This window comes from Melanotaenia boesemani, chromosome 21, assembly GCF_017639745.1.
Source record: "Melanotaenia boesemani isolate fMelBoe1 chromosome 21, fMelBoe1.pri, whole genome shotgun sequence".
NCBI classification, from domain to species: domain Eukaryota; kingdom Metazoa; phylum Chordata; class Actinopteri; order Atheriniformes; family Melanotaeniidae; genus Melanotaenia; species Melanotaenia boesemani.
This window is the reverse complement of record NC_055702.1, coordinates 23,336,133-23,358,274: the sequence shown is the minus strand read 5'-3', so window position 1 is coordinate 23,358,274 and position 22,142 is coordinate 23,336,133. Positions and strand designations below refer to the sequence as shown.

General features: G+C 40.6%; 1 protein-coding gene across 14 annotated transcripts in view; it reads right to left on the bottom strand.

The window, feature by feature from the left end:
- The window catches only part of cacna1g (calcium channel, voltage-dependent, T type, alpha 1G subunit), a 318,055-nt gene that overhangs the window by 5,730 nt on the left and 290,183 nt on the right, over positions 1-22,142 (bottom strand). For 8 of the 14 annotated variants that reach the window (XM_041973670.1, XM_041973675.1, XM_041973678.1 and 5 more), the window contains 10 exons: positions 20,340-20,449; positions 16,694-16,827; positions 13,515-13,585; positions 11,477-11,555; positions 11,039-11,160; positions 10,396-10,818; positions 7,482-7,634; positions 5,481-5,603; positions 907-1,111; positions 631-800 (listed from right to left, as the gene is read on the bottom strand). In XM_041973670.1, the coding sequence (XP_041829604.1) occupies positions 631-800; positions 907-1,111; positions 5,481-5,603; positions 7,482-7,634; positions 10,396-10,818; positions 11,039-11,160; positions 11,477-11,555; positions 13,515-13,585; positions 16,694-16,827; positions 20,340-20,449 (1,590 nt within the window). The remainder of the gene's footprint in view (positions 1-630; positions 801-906; positions 1,112-5,480; positions 5,604-7,481; positions 7,635-10,395; positions 10,819-11,038; positions 11,161-11,476; positions 11,556-13,514; positions 13,586-16,693; positions 16,828-20,339; positions 20,450-22,142) is intronic. The other 6 variants (XM_041973674.1, XM_041973673.1, XM_041973677.1 and 3 more) reach the window with 4 other exon arrangements.

Sequence of the window (22,142 nt, the reverse complement as noted above, 5' to 3'; positions counted from 1 at the left end):
AAAAAAGCCAATGTCCAAAGAAAATCTTTGAAATACCTTCAGAAAACTTGGAGAACTACAGTCACAGACATTAAAAGATGCCAAAGAAGGTGTCTCGCTGGACTGAATCTTCTTCTTTCCTCCACTCAACCACTTTTCTCAAATTCTCCCAAGGACACTGTGCTGAGATAAATCAAGTAATAGCTGCTTTGAAAACCAACTTGTTGGTGCAAAAATATTATTTTATATCTTTCAAACTGTTTTCTCTTTGACATTTTCTGGTACAACTAAAGAAATGCAAACACATGATGTGTCTGCTGGTACTAATGTGACTAAACAAACTATTTAAAATGTGTTCTTTGCTAAGTTGTGTGTTATGTGTCGACACAACACTGGTTCATCCCTCGACTTTGGTGGCATTTTAATACTTAAATGACTCATAGGTCAGTTTATGGTGAGAACTGGACCAAAAATGAGTCAAGAAGCAGCTGATGTCCAAAGACAGAGCTTAGGCAAGCCTGGACAACTATTGCTTACAACCAAAAATGGATCAGTAGAAACTAAATATAAATAAATGAGGGGTTGCTCAAGACTTTTGCACCATAAAGACACTATAAGTATAGGAAAGTGTGAACATTGTAATTTAGTCACCTGTCTGCGGAGCGTGCGGCTGAATGTGTGTGTGCGTCTGGGAGGGGGTTGTCGTGGTATACTCTCGGAGTCTGAGTGGCTGTGGGGGCTGATGGGTCTGAAGAAGTCTGTGGGAACAGTCAGTTGCTGGGAAAACTCCTCAGGCTGTGAATGCACCGAACCACTGGAGCCTGCATGTAGAACACAGACAAGTACACAACAATAGAGCAGTTACCGTACGGTGGACGTGTTTACCTCAGAGGAGACAACTCACAGCAATGTACAGAGTTGTATTACCTGACTGGGCCCTGTGGATGCCCAGTATGTGGGGCCCTTGTGACTGTGCAGGAAACTGTGCAGGAGCCGGAAGAGTGGGCCCATAGGGCTGCAGGGGGAAGAACATGTAGCTGTCGTTGGGAAGGGAGTGGGTGCGTCCCACCGCCGGTTTTCTGACACTCAGCAGATTTTCTTTCAGTGGCTCCCCAGAACAGAGCTGCTCCGGCTGGACAAACAGAGGAGAGTCAATGTCCCTCTGGATCAAGGAGAGCTGCGACTACGCTTTAACTTTCTAACACATTGATAGCCAGTATTGCTCTAAGACACCATGAGAACAAAGAGGCGGTGATCGTCAGCATACACAGAGAACAAACAGGATCTTTGCACGTTGGAGTCGACTGGCACAGAGCTGCCACATATCACAGGAACTTCTCCAATTCGGCTTTAAGTCATGAGACACTCCACATCTTTTATCTGCTTTGACCCCCTCAAGTTATGTAACTTTACGCAGGCCTGCTCCGTGATTGTGTGTCAGCTAAGGCAGTGTGCAGCAGCCTGACCTATTACAAAACAAGTTAACATTCACCACAGAGCTACTGGAGCTCCTGCACACTTTACAACCCCCTGCAGCAAACACATGACAGCTCTGAGAGGACTGAAAACCACTGCACCAGAGGACAGAAGACAGTACAGACACAGAGGACTCTGAGAAGAAACAAGGACTCACATCTAAAGCAGAGTAAGAATACAGAAACCAAAAGGAGATCAGAGAAGAAGAAAGGAGAAGTGGAAAGCAGAGGAGACGAAGAGGAAACTGCAGACTGGCAGGTGAGGAGGTGCACTACTCTACTGGACTGGACTGGACTGGACTAGAAAGTAAAAAGAAAAAAAAAAAAAACACCAGGCTGGAAATGTGAAATGAGAAAGAGAAATTAGGTGTGCACGTGGTTAGATTCACCAAGGACTTTCAAGGCCACTTGTACTCCTCTAGCTCTTCACAATCATTCTGCTTTGTTCCTGATGGTATATAAAACCATCCCACTGTATGGCCTGGATCTGCTGTGTGAGCCAAGGTTGGACTGACCCTCTGTGGGGGAGCCGTGTGAGCAGTAATGAACCCCATTGCAGGTTAATTACATCCTGCACCAGATGACATTCAGCTAATTTTCACTTTAATCACCAATTCCTGAGGGATGCAGATAGAGGGATGGATATTTCGGTTTTGGTGAGGAGACATCTGTGAGCTTAAATTCTGGATGGATGAGGTAGTGAAAAACAATGCCATGATCTAAAATATTTTACTTATGTTTTCTTGTGTTTATCATTCATATCAGCATATTTAATATTCATTCCTGTGAAGTATGGAGTTGTTATTAGGGCATTTGAGAATATTACGACCCAATTATGATGTGAACTTCACATGTTAGTTCCTCTAACATATTTAGTTAACTTTAGTTTATTTTGTTTGTTGAACAGTAGTTTCCCTGACGTCATTCTAAAGTCAGAATCTGGGTGCTACATCCTGAAAACCCAGATCTCACTGGGTTTTAAAACTGGTCTTTGGGACCTTCAGGAGGCTCTGGCCTGAAGGACCTGAAAGGTCTTCAGGAGTAGGGACACAGCAAGAATATACTGGGGGACCTGACCATGTAAAACCCGGAAAGTCAAAACTAAAATTTTAAAGTCACTAAAAAATTTGGCTGGAAGCCAACGAAGTGTTGATAAAACATGGGTGATGTGGGCTGTTCTGGGCGTACCTAGCGATAGTCTGGTAGCAGAGTTCTGCACTAACTGAAGTCTGTTGAGAGTCGCCTTATTGAAATGAGTGAAAACAGGATCACTATCAATACGAAATGAGATAAAAGCATGAATGATCATTTCAAGATCTGATTTTGACAAAATTTTCCTAACTTTAGAGATTGATCTCAAACCAAAAAAAAAAAACAACTTTTGGTCAGCTGTCGGGAACGACCCTCCAAAGACACAGCTTGTCATACAACCCTGAGGTTCCTGAGGCTCGTTTAAACAGACAAACCCAGAGCACCAAGATGCTTTTAGATCATTGGGATCTTTTTATCAGGAGCAATGATCAGAGTTTCTGTTTTGCTTGAATTTAAATGAAGTTAATTTGAAAAGAGCCAGTTTTTGATGTGAGACCAAGCGGCAACCTCTGGCGATAAAATGTGAAGCCTATGCAGAAGTACAAAAAATTACAGTTCACCCCTCATCTGCTAGGGGCTGGCACTAAAACTGTCAATTCCCATAGACTCCCATGTTAAAAAAAGACCAACTTCACAGCAGAAATAAACATGTTTAAAGCCTGATACAAAAAACATTTTAGGATTAATAGGTCAAGTTTACCTTCATGACAACTGTGAAGGGGATGAATTTTTTTCTAACTCATTAATTTGGATGTTATTTAATCTTAATATTCAGCATAATTAGGGGCATGTCCTTTTGATTGACATGTATCCAATATCCGCGGCAGGACGGGAGAGTGCAGCACAACCGCTGTGTTTAGCTAGCTAATAGTGTGCCTTAGCTTTAGCCCACATACATGAGTTGGTTGGCTCACGTTAGATCCAAGTTGGCTCAGTTAGTTCTTTTAAGTTTTTAGAGTTTATTGGGTGTCAATCATCCACCCCCACCTTCACAATCCCCGTCTCAGCTCCATCTCTTTGCCCATTTTTGGATTTTCTGGGAATAATGACATGCATGATGCTACCAAGATGGCGACGGTGGGAACCGCCCAATGAGCTTCAAATCAGCTCTTCAGAAATCTACAGGCGACGTCACAGAGGCGCCGTCCATCTTTTATATACAGTCTATGTGTGAGACATACGTTCCATGAGCACACATAAAAACTGAAACTCTGAGTCATTGAAAGAACAACACAAATGAATATAAAATACACATTTTTAACACCACAAATCAGCTGACCAAGAGGCATCAGGTACAACAAAAACAAAACGGGACCAAGAACAGAACCCTGTGAACTTCACAAGACAACTTGGACACATCAGACATTACATTGTTGATAACAACATTAAAATTCTTCCTTTGTATATATGAGGAAAACCACTGGAGGACCGATCCTGAAAACATCATCTATGATTCAAGTTGATTTATCAGCATACTGTGATCTACAGTATCGAAAGCAGATGTTAAATCCAGTAAAATGAATACTGTGTAACAACCCGAGTCAGCAGCCATCATCACATCACTGGAGACTTTCAATAAAGCAGTTTCTTGGGAGCATTTCCCGAAAACCTGATTGGAAATTATCACAGAAACAATGCTGTTCCATAAAGGACATCAGCTGGCCTGCCACTACTGTTTCCAAAATTTTGGGAACAAATGGAAGTTTTGATATGGGCTTGTAGTTTTTAAGCTCCGATGGGTGAAGTCTGGGCTTTTTGAGGATGGGGTTTACCACAGCGAGATTAATCAGTTTTCCCACACAGAGGTCAACAATGTAAAAGTTTTTTTTAAAAACAGTGATGTTGGAACAATGTAGATAATATTGATCAATTATGTCACAAATTGTTCATGATTTCCTTCCTACTAACAATCAGTGCTCTAAAACTGTATGGATTAAGATGAATTTTGATGGGTAGAAATGAAATCTGAATTTGGTATTATCTCTGCGAGAATAGCTGATTTTAGGCATGTAAGTGTTTTGTCACAGTAATGAAAAAGTCTACCATAAACCACTTTTTTCTCCTTTTTTATGACGTTTCTGATATTTTTCAAGAACACTGGTGTTATCTTGGGGGTCGTGGGGGAAACACTGGCCTAGTTGATCAGAATACCTCAAATAATTAATATTTTACACAGAAGACTTCAAATGGATCTCTACTAAACAAAATCACATTTCTGGGAGCTTATCAGGTTAATGTGTAATTAATTACAACATTTATTTTTCTCCCAATAACTAATTTGACACTTTTATACAGTGATGTAAAAAGTTGGCAGCAGCAACTTTGCTTTCCTCATGATGTCCATGTTTGAGATGTAAATCCAGTTATACAGATGATATATTTGTTTATTTATTTTAGGATTTGTGCTACTGTGCGATGCCTCAGGGATGCACCAGTTATCTTTAAAATTAATTACAAGTGTCATATCATTTTAAATGACGTGCCAGTGTTTCTTAACAGAATCATAAGAATCTCGGCCTTCCCACAGTATTAGACCTGAACCCAATAATCAGGTGGACTGAGAACTTTTCCAATTAAGTTTATTTTTGGCTTAATTTCAATTTAATTAAACCTCAAGGGTGTCTGAGGCCTTTCGACCTCCAGTAGCAATGTTGACTAATGTTTCATGAGCTGGCTAATATTTTGTTGGAAGTGGTTTGATGATTAACAGGTTGTGGAGTTGGTGAAATAAAGGTAGAAGTTTAAAAAAAAAATCATGGATGAAATGAAAATGCTTTCAGATTTTGCTTTGGTGTTCCTCCCCTGCCAACCAGACGCAATCAAATCCCAGTGTGAGTGCAGCGATGGACAAGTGGCTTTGGAAGTTTCCCGGTATGAGACAGTACAAACTGCTTCAGAGCGATGGAGAAGGAGAAAGAGAGGAACTGTTGGTACATTGCATTCCAGACTGGTTAGAAAGAGGGGGTTAAAATCGTCGGGGGCCGAGTCGTCAGTCAGAGCTAGGGACCAGGATTTCTCAGAGGCCAGAGACAGAGCTTCCATCTCCGCTAGAGGGATCTAGGCAGGAAGAGACAACCGCTGGTGAGCAGAGAGAACAAATGCACACTCCGTGCAACACAACAGAGGAAACCCTGTAGCAAACAGAAAAATACAATTTTAAATCATGCATTTGGATCTGGGAGTATGGGTCAGAGAAAAACAACAAGAGGATAAGTCAAAAAAGGACTGAAAACACACGATGACTCTTTCAATTCAATTTTAGACATTATAATAATAATAGCTCTAAATGGATGTCGGGGTTACTTGTAGCAATATTGTGAAAGCAACACAAATAGGACAAATTAAAGTCAGGCAAATCTGAATGGAGAAATAACAGCTGAAAATGATGCAAAGGAGACAATCTTACTATTCACATCACAATGTAATGCAGTGATTTCATTGTACGGGCTTAAAGGTAACTGTTAAATGATGACTTTATGAAATATTTTGCAGTTTGGCTTCAGTCTGGGAGTATTAGTCAAAGACTTCTTTTTTTCTGTCACAGAAATTGCTGCATATTTGCCTTTGCACTAGTTTAACAGGGAAAATGCTTTCTGACAAGCAAATGGACAATCAGTGCACAAGGTGGACGGGTTGAAAGATGATGGAAAACATTTCTGCCAAAGTATCGGAAGGAGAAGGGTGGCCTGAGGCTTCTAATACTGACACCTCAAACCCATTTAATGCTTTTAGAGGCTTGGATTTTGCAATGTTAATGTAATTGTACAAATTCTGTCCTCAAATGAGAAAAAGAAGCAGCCAGATGCATTATTCAGTGCTTTAGTCATCCAAAGCCTATTGATGGGGCTATTTCTCTGCAGACTTGCATGTAAGAATTGTGCTCGGCTGGGTTGGCAATTGCCAATACAGATGCACAAACATGTCGCACCCACAAACAGCAAGTTGAGTCAGGAGAATGAAGCAAACTCATGCGGAGGCTGCTGAAGCTTCAGTGTAAGTGAATAAAGGGATGAGATCATAGTTGAGGTGGGATGTGACATGGTGGACAACAGGACTGGTGAGAGAGGCTAAAATATTTAATGTGGGGAACATGTCTCAGAATGATTGTGCTGAATCTTTAAAGACTTTGGTCTGGAACTAAGTCAACATAGCCCACCTCCAAACCTGTGGGGCAGTCTGCCCTGTCATAAGAACTTTCTTACCAATCTAGAAAAAGATGGTTGAAGCTGAAGCATCAAGTTCAGCATTTTGGTGTTGCTATCATCAACTATGTGAAAACATAGTGTAGCACATTCTCACTCAGTGTAACCCCACTTCTCCCCTTCTGACCACTAGATTAAACTAAGAGACTTTTGCATTGGTTTGAACATTTTAGACCTCAAGCTAGAGTGCTGCATCAGGATTAGGATCCTGTGCAGCTCAACGTAAATGGGGAGTATGGGGTTTAAACATTTTCTGAAGCAGGCGGTCAAAAAATAGTTTGCTGTTCCGGCAGTGTCAAGAAGACTGATACTAAGGTAGCTTTGACCAGTGATGGAATTAACAGGTATTGTTTTGAAGAAATACTGCAAGATTTACTGTGCAGACTTGAAGCTAGGTGAGTCTGTTAAAAAGACTACAGCTGGGATGTGGTGGGTGCTGAACTGCTGCATGCTTGGATTCAATCCAACAACCTTTCTGCTGCAGCAGCGCCGCAAATGATGCCTTTGGTAAAGGACATAAAAACACAAATGTTTGAATAATCTATGGTTGATATGACTTAGAAAATGAAGAAAAACAAAAAACTATCCAGTTGATTAACCTCATTAATGATAACAGGAAAGCTGTATTTCTAATGCCTGTGGCATGCTGCATACACAGTCAAACTAAAGGTGAGATGTGAATGTATGAAATGGACAAAGTGCGTTTCCAGCTGCGTTTCTGGTTATTATTGACCTTCTTGTCGGTGCTGTGCTTGTTGGGCTTGGGGGGCAGGGCGTAGTAGTGGCAGATAGAGCCAGACAGGTTGTCCATCAAACTCAAATCCCATTCCATTGAACCCTGGATGACCAGGGACACCGAGTCAAACAGCGGTCTCCGTTGGACAAACTTGAATAATGCAGGGAGAAAGACAGAGAGAAGACAAGGAAACAGAGGAAGAGGAAAACAGGGGAGGATGAATGAAAAGATGGAAGGTCAAACACATACACAAATAAATGTGGAGAGAAGAATAGATGACAAAGAAAGAAAGGAAGGGAAAAGACAGCTGATGAGGTAGATAGATATACTAACACAAACAACAAAAGAAACACATCCTACACCCTCTATTTTCAGCTTTTATAAAGCACTTAATTCACGTCATGCAAAGTCATCCTAATCCAAATCTAATAAAGCTCACGTGTGTTACCACGTTCAGCCACACGAGGGCACTACAACACTGCAACAGGTCTGGTGTTTCACAGCGACGGAGAGGAGATTGTGGCTTAACCACTCATGTTTTGGTAAAGCAGCAGAGACACATGGATAACATCTTAAAGAGAAAACATAATGATAGCAAGACCTCTATTTCCTATCCCCAAAATTTCCCTGCTGTCTGGAAATAGCTGTTGAAGTGAACAACAAGACCCTGTGGTTCAGCTTTCCCATGGCACTGTGACCTGTCTACGACTGGCATGTTGCCTGCAGGGACCAGAAGCACACACACACACACACACATATATACACACACTTAAAAACATGCAACAACCAATGTGCACAAATTGTAAACCATCCTGTTATGAGTCAGAGTAAGCCATGCAAGATAATAAACAAGGATACGGTTACGACTTTCTGGATACACTTTTGAGTCGACAAACAACCCAGATACTTTCAGACAGGTGTCTAAGAGAATATGTCAGTTTGAAGAAAAAATTCTGTCTGCTTGGATTTGCTGTAGATATGTGGCTTTTGGAGAGAATACACTGCAAATCTCAAAATTGTCTCTTTTAGTTCCCATGGCCAGAGCTTCAAAAACAACAACAACAAAACCTCAAACAGGTCTTGAAATAAGTTGAATATCACCTCAGATGAACAGCACACAGCAAATTACACTGTGTCATTAATTATTTAACAAAAACTAAGACAGAATGCAGAAGCAGTGTGAGAGAAATTATTCCACCCTTAATGCTTCCATAGGAATTAAGACGGCAAATAACAGCAAGGTGCTGTTGGTCAAATGCACATGAGCACTTCTATAAAAGCAGACGTTTTGGCAGTCTGCTGATCTGTTGCTTCCAGGTGTGCTTACAAGAATACCAAGGAGGAAAGACATCAGCAAAGATCTTAGAAAAGCAACTGTTGCCACCCATCAATCTGTGAAGGGTTAAAGAAATTTTCCAAAAAGTTTAGAGCTCATCTTTGTACAGTGAGAAAGATTACTCACAAATGGAAAACATTCAAAACAGCTGCCAATCTTTCCAGGAGTGAACATCCCAGCAAGTTTAAATCCCAAAATCAAACTGTACAATGCTCACAGGACTTTAAAAAACCCAAGAGTTACATCTCAGACTCTCCGGGCTTCAGTTAGCATGTTAAATGTCAGTGATGGTAAACATGGAAAAAGACTAAACGAGTGTGGCTTGTTTGGAAAGGTTGCGAGAAAAAGCTTCTTCTCTCCTAAAGCAACATGGCAGCACAGCTTAGGTTTGGAAAGCTCGATCTCAGAAACCACATGATTTCTGGAACAATGTCCTTTGGACAGATGAGACTAAAATGGAGATGTTTGGTCATAATGGACCAAACACAATATTATCATCAACACCTCATAACAACTGTCAAGCACAGTGGTGGAGGGCTGATGATCTGGGCTTGTTTCATAGCCGCAAAACCTGGACACTTTGCAGTCACTGAGTGGACCATGAACTTCTTTGAATACTAAGATTATTTCTGCTTGGTCCTACAAGCAATTGAATCATAGGATGTAATTAGTTTTTCAAATGCTGCTTCTGAATTTTGATTTAGTTTTTGTTTAATAAATAGCGGCACAGTGAAATAATTGTGTCCATCTGAAGTTGTACCTACCTCATAAGGACTATTTGGTTTTCATGTCATCCTGCTATGTGAAACCTTTGTACTGAAAGAGGATATACTTCCTTTTTCCCATCTGTATGCATACAAATACAACCCAGGTAGTTGATACATATCACATAAAAGCATCAACAAGTATTTTGAAGATGCCAGGCTGTCTGATGCATCCAGCTTAATATAACCACGTCCTCCTTATTTTATTTACACACACTGACTGCAGATGTTTCACTGAGAGAAGAAATGCGTTATTTCTATAGCTGGCATGTTCAGTGTTTTCTCTCCGTGAACTGGAATATTAGCTAATGGTTTGGAACTGAGTCAACTAATAACCGGAGATGTTGGGGGTCATCTGCCCGCTGTCACAGCCTGGTCACCAGCAGGAAGCAACATCAAAGCATCTGTTATGTCCCACAGGATGCTGCTTTCACTGTCCAAAAATTCATTATTGATATGTCTGTGTGTAATTATAAGAACGTAAACACGATACTTAAATTAAAACCGCAGAGTAAGAAAGCTGTTTAAGAATATAGTAACTCTAAAGTCATATATTAGTTATGTTTTCAGAAGCTTTCCACTAATCTTCATCTTCCATTGAGCCCTGAGATGTTTGTACCCGATGTACCCCATCCATGCATTTCTAACGTATTGTGGTCAATGTGTACTAAAACAATCTAATGGGACACGATGGGACAGATGCATGACTGAAAACCATGACATGCTGGAATCAAAACACAAAACAACCCAACACACGTACACTGGACACACATACAATAAAAATGGTACAAAAGTTGTGTTTTTTTTTTACCTCTACTTGGGGCTCTGGACATGAGGGGGGTTCTGCGCTGATGTTTATACAGTCTCTGGTTATGTCAGCAGTGGGTGAATCCATAGGACCTTCCCTCTCCTGCTCCATGTCCACACCTCCTGCAGACCTCCAGGGGGAACCCCCAGAGCTCGACCTGTCCATACACAGGGCCAAAGGGTTTAGCTGGGGTGACCTTGCTGCCATGTCCCCTGCATCCATCTGGAGCTCCAGTTCCAACTCTGCCTCCAGCTCTGCCTCCTCTTTGGCTTCCTTGTTGCTCTCCTCCAAGTGCTTCATCAGGACCGCAATGACCACGTTGACCAAGACAAACTGGGCGGTCAGAACGAAGGAGACAAAGTAGATGGGAGAAACCACAGTGTTGTAGCAGGTACCGGTGTCTTGGGCACAGTCCCTCAGCGTGTCCTGAAAAACAACGAAATTATAAGCTGGCAGTTTGATTCACTTTTCTTTTGTGCTTATTACGTTGTCTATTTCTCAGTGGCTTGTTTGAGAAGTATGCACCCCTACTGGCTTTATCTATTTATTGGAGTTGAGCCTGGAATTAAAGTGGAATTCTTGGAAGAATTTTCCATATATTTAAAACAAATCTACAAAAAAAGATTCAAACTGGCGTGTGTTTCACCTTCATTATGCCATTCCAGTTGTCACCAGTTGAAACTCTGAAGAGCAGCAGAAATGCCATCCCAAAGTTTCTGAATGTCGCGTAGCGGCCCAGACCCTCACATGGATGGAGCTCGTCGCAAACTGGGGAGATGAGGAGGAAAAGGTGGGGCGATGAAGAGTAAGGGAGAAAACAGAGTAGAAAAGACATCAAGATGTAAAGATAGCAACATTTGTTGCTTTTTCACAGGGCTTTGCAGTGAAATGATAATTACTCTGATTCTATTTTATTACTCAGCAAGCTGTGAGACACGATACAAGAGTCAGTACGGCATCTCAACAAAGGATTCTAGAAAGCGATTAACATCAGGTAGATTAATCCCACAGAGAGGAGAGCTGAAGACAAGGTGCATGTCTGTGCACTCTTCACAGCCTATTTAAATAGAGCACTTGTCCTTACTCAAGTCACCAAACAGCTCCACTCCCAATGCTGCAAAGATGAAGAAGAGGAGCATGAAGAGTAGACCCAGATTGCCAACCTGCAGACAACAGGCAGACAGACAGATAGGGGGATTAGTTTAAGATAAGCTGCATTTGGAACACAGAAACCTTTTTTTTCTTTTTTCTTTTGCAGGACTCAGGAGCTTTCAGGGCATTATTTCCTCAGACCCTCCATTTCAACTGCAGAAGCCTGGAGTGATCCCCAACCCTGGTACTTAAAGCCTACTGTCTTGCAGGCATTAGATGTTTCTCACTGCAACACATCTGAATTAAATTAAATGGATCTATGACAAGCTCTGCACAAGTCTGTTACTGAGCCATTAATTTGAGTCAGGTGTGTTGCAGCAGGGAAACATAGAAAGTCAGCAGGACAGTTGGCCTTGAGAACTGGAGTTGGGGATCTCTGCTTTGAAATTAACCCACAACTTAAAAGGTGGGGCTTCAGGGTGTCTACATCAGCAATTCCAAGATTTGCTTGTATGAAGGTCGAGTATATGGTTTTAAATCTGATCAGCTGATCAAATGGAGACAAGGTTCCAAATCAACATTGTGAGCAGACACTAACTCAACCTGCTGTCGTTCTCACTGAAAATTCAGCTGTCTGAGTAGTAGTAGCATTAAATGCCACAGCTCCTCTGGCAACAAGCAAAGTCCCAAGTCTGATTTAAGTGAAGGGAGTTCATGCCAAAGCTAGCTGTAGCTTTGGTCCGGGAGAAATCAGGAGGAAACATTTCTTTTCTACCTCCCGAAGCAGGAAAGGTTAACCCTTTGGCATTCTAGTAGTTTGCAGGCAGGAAGCTTTGGGTGCAAGATTGCTGGAATGCCAGAGGGTTACAAGTAATTTCTGCTGCAGTTTGCACCTACAGTGGAAGCAACAGACCAGAGCTGCATGGTTACTTAACTCTTACAAAAATCTTATGCTTCAGGAGCAAAAAGACTAGAGAGAAAGACTATGAAAAATCACTGGTTTTCTTGTAGCTTAACACTTATGTGGGGGTGGTGTTAAGGTCGCCGGCTCAGTTGTAAGCCCGCTTTCCTATCTAGATATTGTACAATAAAGGCCACTAGAGCTCACAGAAAGTTGAAAAAAAAAAAAAAACAACAACAATAAACACTAATGTGTTTGAAGCAAACACATTATTAAATTAATATAATACAATTTCCCAATGAAGTATTTTTCATTTCATTTTAATTATGTCACAATGAATCAAGAACATGTTCAACACACATGCTCTGGTCTACGATGAGGAAGGTTGATCATCACTTTGCACAAATGGATATGACATCATGTCAACTAATACGGAGACTCATTAAGAATCAACATGTTCTCCACAACACTGGAACTACAAACACTGTAGTTTTAAGATGGCAGAGTTCATTTTACTGTTATTTTGGCTTCATAGTGACACAAACTTTCTTTTTAATGTAAAGTCTGTTACACAGAAGAGGATGCGATGCTGAATACAGATTAGAGTGACAGAGATAATAGGGAATTACAGCCTTGATACAGAGGTAGGCCCAGGTAATGAAAAGCTCTAAGATTTGCTGTCAGTGTAAATTAGTGTGTAGCAGCCTGCTCACACAAAGTTTATTCATCCTAAACATTTCTGACAAGCTTTGGGAGAATTTAACCTGGAACAGAGACACTGTCTCTGTACAAGAACGACAGAGGTGCTATCAAAGAATGCAAAAAAAACTCCGGAAGTTGCTCTAATTAAGCGACTTCTCCCACCTTCAAATCCACCCACCACTGTTCAAAGCCCAAACTTGAGCTGAATTTCCTTCCAAAATCTCTGCAGAGAACAGATAATGCAAATAAGAGTGCACAGAGTTTGGGAAGGGCTCATGGGAAAAGATAACTCCCTGAAATATGAGAATATGCACCAAGCTGAAATACTTGTGGGATTTACAGAGAACTTCTGTGAGACACATTTAGGATGTGAAGGCAATAAAAAATATATTGATAAGGGATGATGGAGAATTCAGTAAATGTGTACCTGAGGCAGGGCTTGCATTACAGTGTCCAGCAGAGCTCTCATCCCGACCGCCATCTTCAGGAGCTTCAGCACTGTGGAGAAACAAGTGGATATACACAGAATAAGAAAGTGTCAATGAAATGTTAAGATTTTATAGTTTTGCATTACAGAGCTGTGACTAGTGCTATCAAAACTTCCTCACTTACAGCCCAGTCCTGCTCGATTCATGCAATCACAGATTTCCACATATTGAACAATGATAAGCTTTCTGATGGGACGATTCTCCCGACTGTGGGAGGTGCATCAGCAGTTATACATGTACTTGTACAGATAGACACAAAAAGCTGGGGTAATACAGCACTGTTCTCCAGAGGTAACTACAGACTGCAGAAAAAGAAGACTTGAAACTCATGAACACCTAATTAAATGTTTCTAACTAGGAATGGGCGATACCAGAATTTTCCCTGTCCATACAAAACCATTAGTTTATGTTACTTTTTCATTGATTTTGATTTTAGTACCAATACTAATGTGTTGTTTTTTCCCCCTCAAGGGAAAAAAATCACATGATTGTGCAGTGGTAATATTTGTATTGCAAGGGCAATATAAAATATATAATAAATACATAAACATAAATACTAAATACTTAAAAGAAATGCTTGTAAAATTATAATAAAATACATTCATGATAAAATAAATATAAATTAAATTAAATATTTAAATAGGAATATAATATTTTTTTATTTCTGTTGATGCAATAACATAAATTATAAAATAACAACAACCAGTTTACCACTGCAGAGGGTGTTGGATTGGAGAGAAGCATTGATGGAAGACACAGTCTTATATAATAGTTAATTATAGTCACTGAGGAGGTAAAACGACAAATCGGCATTGCCTATCAGAGCATTTTATCATTTTCAACTTTAAACTTTATTTGGAAGATTTGCACATTAATTCTGTACTGTTTCTTTTGGATTTGTGCACTTTCAAGTACAAATGTGGATTACTCATTTGCTAATTCTGTCAATAAGCTACTCCAGAATTATTTGTAATATTCAGCAAGAAACATTAAAATTTGATCATAAAATCTGTTTCAATCGATTTTAAATTCAATCTAAAAATAAAAGTCATACTGTTGAAATTACCGACACCTGGACTGCTGTACAGTGTACGACTAATCAACAACTTCTGTATCACAATGAAAGTGAATGAGCTTCTCTTCTTTCATTTCTCCTCCTTTCTACTCACTTGCAGCCTTTTTCCATTATTACAATTTCTCTCTTTAATGTTACCCCCATAGATTTCACTGGGCTGTTCCTCCATCTTTCCAGATCTATCCTGACTCATCCGAACCTCTTTCAGTCTGCCTCCACCTCCACTCTGTCTGTCTCCTGTAACCAAGTCATGCAACAACTGGTGAAACTGAACCAGAACAAGGCTGCAGGTCCAGATGGTGTCAGTCCCAGAGTTCTCAAGACCTGCTCAAAACAGCTATGTCCGATTCTCCAGCACCTGTTCAACACCAGCCTGAGCCAGAAAAGAATCCCGGTGCTGTGGAAAACATCCTGCCTTGTTCCAGTGCCTAAAAAACCACAACCAGCTGAACCAAAAGACTACAGACCAGTCGCCCTGACATCTCACGTCATGAAAGTCCTGGAGAGACTCTTACTGGCTCACCTCAGCAAGCAGGTGAACACCTTTCAGGACCCATTACAGTTTGCATACCGTAATGGGCTTGGGGTTGAAGATGCCATCATATACCTGCTTCAGAGAGCCCACTCTCATCTGGACCAGTCAGGCAGCACTTTGAGGGTCATGTTCTTTGATTTCTCAAGTGCTTTTAATACGATTCAGCCTGCTCTGCTGTGTGAGAAGCTGCAGAAATTCCAGGTGGATCCCTCCACAACCACCTGGATTTACGACTACCTCACAAACAGACCACAGTTTGTGAGACTGAAAGGTTGTGTGTCTGAGGTGGTGGTCAGCTGCACTGGAACACCACAAGGGACTGTACTTTCACCATTTCTATTCACGCTGTACACCTCAGACTTCCAGTACAACTCTGAGTTCTGTCATCTGCAGAAATACTCTGATGACTCAGCAGTTGTTGGGTGTATCAGTGATGGACAAGAAGCAGAGTACAGAGAACTGGTCGGTCAGTTTGTGAAATGGTGCGGTGACAATCATCTCATCTTGAATACCAAGAAAACAAAGGAGATGATTGTTGACTTCAGGAGGAACAAGAACACACATAGAAGTGTTTCCATCATGGGAGAGGAGGTGGAGGTGGTGGAGGAATACAAGTACCTTGGAGTTCAGCTGGACAACAGACTTGAGTGGAAAAGCAACACTGAGTACATTTACAAGAAAGGTCAGAGCAGACTCTACTTCTTAAGGAAGCTGAGATCTTTTAACGTCTGCACCAAAATGTTGCAAATGTTCTACAGGTCTGTTGTTGAAAGTGCAATCAGCTTTGCAGCAATCTGCTGGGGCAGCGGCATCAGAACCAGAGACTTGAAAAGAATTAACAAACTGATCAAGAAAGCCGGTTCTGTGCTTGGAGTAACTCTGGAGCCGCTGGAGTTGATCATCAAAAAAAGAATTCTGTACAAGCTGACGAAGATAATGGAAGATCCTTCACACCCTCTACACAACGCCGTGACGAAACAACAGAGTGTGTTCAGTGGGAGGCTTGTTCAAGTCCGATGCAAGACAGAGAGATACAGAAGATCCTTCCTTCCAGCAGCTATCAGGCTGAAGAACAAAGCCCTTAATTAATTAATGTGATTGTTTTACTAAAAAATTACTACTACTACAATATTGAATTTCCCTTTGGGATTAATAAAGTATTTTTCATTTCATTCATTCATTTCAAATAAAATACTCCTCTTTATCACTTCTGTGCATCTCCCTGTGATCAACTTCCAGGTCAAAAGTTATTCATCATCTCCACCTCCTCTTTTTATTCTTCCTGTCCTCCATCTTTCTCCCCTGTCTCCATAACCTCTGGGTGTTTTGACTGTTTCTCTGTGCCATCTGGTTGACTTATGCTCTGCCCGAACCTTGCTAGGATCCGTGACGCAGAACTGACAGAGAAGGGAGTAGTTTAACGTGGCTTCGTAAAAGCAAAGCATGGTGGGTAAGGATGCTATGTATGTGTCTGACAAAGCCTTAGGGGAGGGGTGAGTAGATCATACCTCTTGCAATCCTCAGCACTCTCATGATCCGGATAATGGTGGGGTTGATGGGCAGTGAAGCGTTGACCTCAATCTCCTCCAGAGTGATGCCCATGATGGACAGCAACACAATGGCCAGATCCAGCTGGTTCCACCTACACACATTAAAACACACACACTCATCAGCCTCTAACACCAGCTGAGATCACTTTTTTTTTTCATTGGAACCTTTAATGAATATAATTTGATGCAAAAATAACTCAGTGAGGAAAAAAAAAAATCTCCCATGTTTTCTGTCTGAGTCATTGCCTTCAGCGCAGAGGTGTCAACTAAAAGTTATGTAATTCGGACAAATGGACTTTTTAGCTAAACAAAACCAACAAAATTTAAAACTCAGTTGTGTCTTCACTTGGATTTAGCAGCACAAACCCTGAATTCTGGTTTTAGGATGGTGTTTTAATACTTCAACTCTAGGATCAATGGCAAGAAACGAAACAAGTTTGTGATGTTTTGTTTTCCCTGAAATTGACTGATAAACAGACTTATTCTCTTGGTTTTTGAATACGTATCATCTCTAATTTGAGTTGCTTTTTTTTCTTTTTTTTTTTTTTTTTTCCACCAAATTGGTTCCTCTGGTAGTTCAGAAAAAGAGCTGAATCTAGAACCAGCTCTGTTCTGACTCCAGCACTAGAAAAAGGGAATCAAAAGAGAAAACAAAATTTCCAAATTCTTGCTTCATAAAATTTGTAATAATATTATTAAAATAAAATAGATATTTTCCCAATAATGTTGTATATCAATCTATTTTTATAAACATTTTTGGTGAAAGTAAGATTTTGGAGTCCCTAGAAGGGGGGTTGGAAAGCACTCCTTTCGGGGACTCCCACGTTCTGCTGGGGGACTTCAGTGCCCACATGGGCAATGACAGCGAGACCTGGAGGGGCGTGATTTGGAGGAATGGCCCCCCTGATCTGAATCCGAGTGGTGTTTTGCTGTTGGACTACCTTGTTCAGGCATAAAAGTGTCCACATGTGCATTTGGCACCAGGACACTCTAGGCCGCAGGTCAATGATCGACTTTGTAGTCGTATTGTCGGACCTGCGGCCGCATGTCTTGGACACTCGGGTGAAGAGAGGGGCAGAGCTGTCATCTGATCACCACCTGGTGGTCAGATGGCTCAGATGGTGGGAGAGGATGCCGGTCAAGCCTGGCAGACTCAAGCGTGTTGTGAGGGTCGGCTGAGAATGTCTGGCGGAGTCCCCTGTCAGAAAGAGTTTCAACTTACATCTCTGGCAGAGCTTCAACCATGTCCTGGGTGAGGCGGGGGACATTAGGGTCGCTGGGGTGGTTAACAAGGTCCTCAGTGGCAGGGCCTCAGGGGTGGATGAGGTCCACCCAGAGTTCTTAAGGCTCTGGATGCTGTACGGCTGTCTTGGCTGACAAGCCTCTGCAGCATTGGCGACAGTTTCTGGAATGGCAGACTGGGGTGGTGGTCCCTCTCTTCAAAAACATGCTTCTTTTAGGGACTTTATACTCCAACTACAATAATGTTCCCGTGATTTTTTTTCATTGTTTTTTCAAAATAAATCCAGTACAAACCTTCTGTGTTGCCACAGTTTTTATCGGGTTGTTTACATTCTACAAATTCGGCAACTCTATCAGGTCTGAGTTCTCTAATGTCCCCCCGTAGTGGAATCCTACAGTAACAAGCATAGTACACATGCAAGCATGTGAACAGTTACATTCACAACAGAGTTGGTTGCATAATTTAACCCTTTAAAGCCCGACCCACGAAAAAAATGGAGAAAAAATCTCTCTTTTTTTTTTAGTCTGGAGTCTGTATTTTGTCTCTTTAACAAAATGCAAACAGGGTTTAGAGCAAGGGTTTTTTTTTTTACCATAAAGTGATACAAAAGGTCTCACAAACTGTATGTATAAAATATGATACATACATCATTATAGGGTTAATAATGTTTTAGAAATTTCCCTCTGGTATAAATAATGCACGTCTATGTAAACAAACTCAACATTTCACATGCACGAATGTCGCCTGTCGCTTGGCTGGAGGATGGCAGCGATTTTCACCTCATCACACAAGTTCCATAGGAAATGATGGAGAAGGAGCGACGTCACCTCCAGTGTGTCCAGCCCATAACAGCAAAGGTAGATAAAACAATAAAGTTAAACTGTTTAGATGTTTTAAGGTAGATGTCCAGGAAAACTTATCATATTTTGCTGACATATTATTCTATGCTCAGATTTCCCCCTGCACAGGGAGCTTTTGTGATGAATAATGAGACTTTGGTGAAATGGTCGATAATTCATGCCCACGTTTTAAAAATCCTCCATCTGAATGGAAGGCGATACTTTTTCCTAGTCTGAGGTGGACACAACTTGTAGGTATTTATTTTTCCAAGAAAATATCCTGGACAACTTTTATCTCAGGACGTACGATCTTTGGTCACAGATTTTAATTCCAAGATTTTAGATACTGAATCAAAATTTTAAATTAGACAATTTTCTTTTTCTTTTAGGCTTCCATAGAAGTGATGCTGTCCTGTTTGTACGAATCAGGTCTCTTCTGTTATTGTTAAAACGCAATCCATCCTACAGCTCCACTTTAATACTTCTGTAAGAGAGATTGTCAAAAGCTTCATAGCTTATAGAGACAAGATGGTTGTGTGTGGGAGTGTGCAAATAAATTTTAGAACTAAAAAGCAGCAATGGTATCGTCTCATTTTAGGTAGATGTGCTACTTTGAGACTTGGAATCAGTCGTTAGCTTTAATTAACAGATTATGTAACCTGAACTGAGATCAATAAGGTGAGAACAAACTTTTTGTTTTTGACTTGCTGTGCAATAAATGCAAAGTGAGCAGAATGTTTGGAAGAAAATTAATGTGTAAACAACGAAGACGGTGGTGGGTGGTCATAGCAACCTGGCTTGTCCATTTCTATTGTTTCTACTCTGGGATTTTATCGCCGACCAGATTTAACTCTTTACTACACCCCACATACTGGACAGAATTCTCTTTAAAATGAGTTATTTTCAAAATACCCCTGGGAGTTTTGGCTGAATGTTGCACTTATCTGTTTGCTTGTACCTGTGTGTGAATGTGAATGAGAGTGTAGGGAATTTCTATAAATCTAGGCTGTTGCCAGGCTTAAACTAGATAATGGTCTGCTGTGGCATTGTGAAATCCTGGGTGGTTAGCTCAGGTCCAAATGCAAGATGCCTCCAGAGCTGTGTGTATGTGTATTAGGACACATATTTAGGCTAATTTGATATGTGCTAAAATACATTTGTGCTGTTGAGATTGTGTTGGTGCGTTACTGTGTGGTTTTCAGAATAAGGCCAGAGATTTCAAAGCTATGAAATCATCTAAGGCAGTTGTGCTTTATTGGTGTTTAACAAGGCCTTTTGTATTCATACGGGCCTCACCGAAGAACATTCAATGAAGCAGCATGGGAAAAAAAAGAAAGCTCATTTAGGCTCCATGAATGCTGCCTCAGATTTTCCACGACTCAGAGGTTAAAGAACAGCACCCTCAGCAACCAGCTTGTTAAATGATCACATTCAATCAAATGTCAAAACCTAATCTGGGAGGTAGAAACTTATGCAGGATCTCGGATTTTTGTTAAAAAGTCATTGTGATTCAAATACTAACTTGTCCTTGAAGAAGCGACGGAAGCCAAAGGCCACCAGCTTGAAGACAGACTCCAGGACAAAAATGAGAGTGAAGATGTAGTTGCAGATCTTCAGCGCATCATCCAGCTCCTGAGAGAGAAACGGTTGCATTTAAATAATTTCTGACTATGTAAAAGTATCCATCTTAACAAGTCAGTAAACCCAGGATTACATTTATTATGCCAAAGTGAGTTATAGCTATCATGAAAACATGCTGACTCTGCAATAAAAAAAAAAAATAAAAAAAAATGAAATGACCTCACCTCGCTGCTGTCATCTTTTATAGGACAGCCAATTCAGCTTGGTTCATTTACACTTAATTACTAGTTATAGTGGATATACAGTCATGTGAAAATGAGAGCATACCATGTTTCAACCCTGAGGTTTTACTTATTAGGACAGCATTCAAAAACAAAAAGACCAGACCAGGCCTTATAATGAGGTAGATCCAACCTCAGATGAACCAACAAAACACTAATGACACCATGTCTTTATTTATTGATAAAAAAGAATATACCACCCAATTCACTAGCTTGTAGAACTATGTTCAGCTTGAATAACTTAAAGCAATTGTTTTCTATGTGACCTAATCAGTCCTTGACATCACTGTGGGGGGAATTCTGGTCCACTCTTTTTTACAAGGTTGCCTCAGTTCATTGAGGGGTGCAGACATTTATTATTGCACAGCTCTCTTATTAGGTTGAGGTCTGGATCTGAAGCTTAAGCTGTCAATCAGGTGGCACCACATTATTTTTGTACACAGATGAGTTTATGAGCAACTCAGTAACTCCAAAGGTCCAGGTCACGTGGAAACAAGCTGGTATAATGTGTTTGTGCTGATATGCTGCATTTGGTGCTGTGTATTTTGCCCAACCATCTCCACTTTGGTCTTGTCTGTTCTTGTTGCAGAAGTCCTGTGGTTTGTTCAGACGCAACTTTGCAAGCTGTGCTATGTTTTTTAGAAAGAGAAAGTTTTTTTTCTGCAACCCTTTAAAACAAGTCACATTTGTTCAGACTTTTTCTAATTTTATCATCATGACATTTACCATTTGATCTGCTAACTGAGGCGCTATACCTCTACCTCCTGAGATGGAACTCTAGGGTTTTTTGCTATTTCTCTGAGCATTGCATGGTTTGACCTTGGGGTGAACTTGCTAGGAAGATTGCCAGCTGTCTTCAGTGCTTTCCTCTTGTGTTTAATCTTTCTCACAGTAGATTGATGGACTCCAAATTGTTTGGACGGGACCTGATAACCCATCTTGCATTCATGGGCAGCAACACTTGCTTCTCTAAGATAATTTCTGATGTCTTTCCCCCTTGGCATTAACTAAACTATCTATAGTTCATATTACATAGAGGTTCTGACTGATAAGTATTTCAACAAGTGCATATAGCAACTATTTACTCTCCTAATTACGGTGAAAGCAGTGAGAATGTATGTAGGTTTTCTCATGCTGCTTCTGAATGTCTGCTTAGATTTTGTTAGATAACAACATCTAATATTGGCTGTTTTCTTTATCCGAGGTTGCATATAACTTAATTTTGGGATCAGATGAAGACCAAATGATTAATTTTGCCATAATAAGTAAAACATTAGGATTGACATGGGTTTTTTTTTCTTTCTCACATGCATGTATCCTTTGTGTATATCAATACTTTTTTCTGCTTTTTCTTAAATACCAAAGTGTCTGCATTGTAAACTGTTCTTTTCTTCAGAATTAGCAATTCCATTTTTAGATCATTCACATCATCCTCTCCTCCTGTCTCGCTTATTCTCAATGAA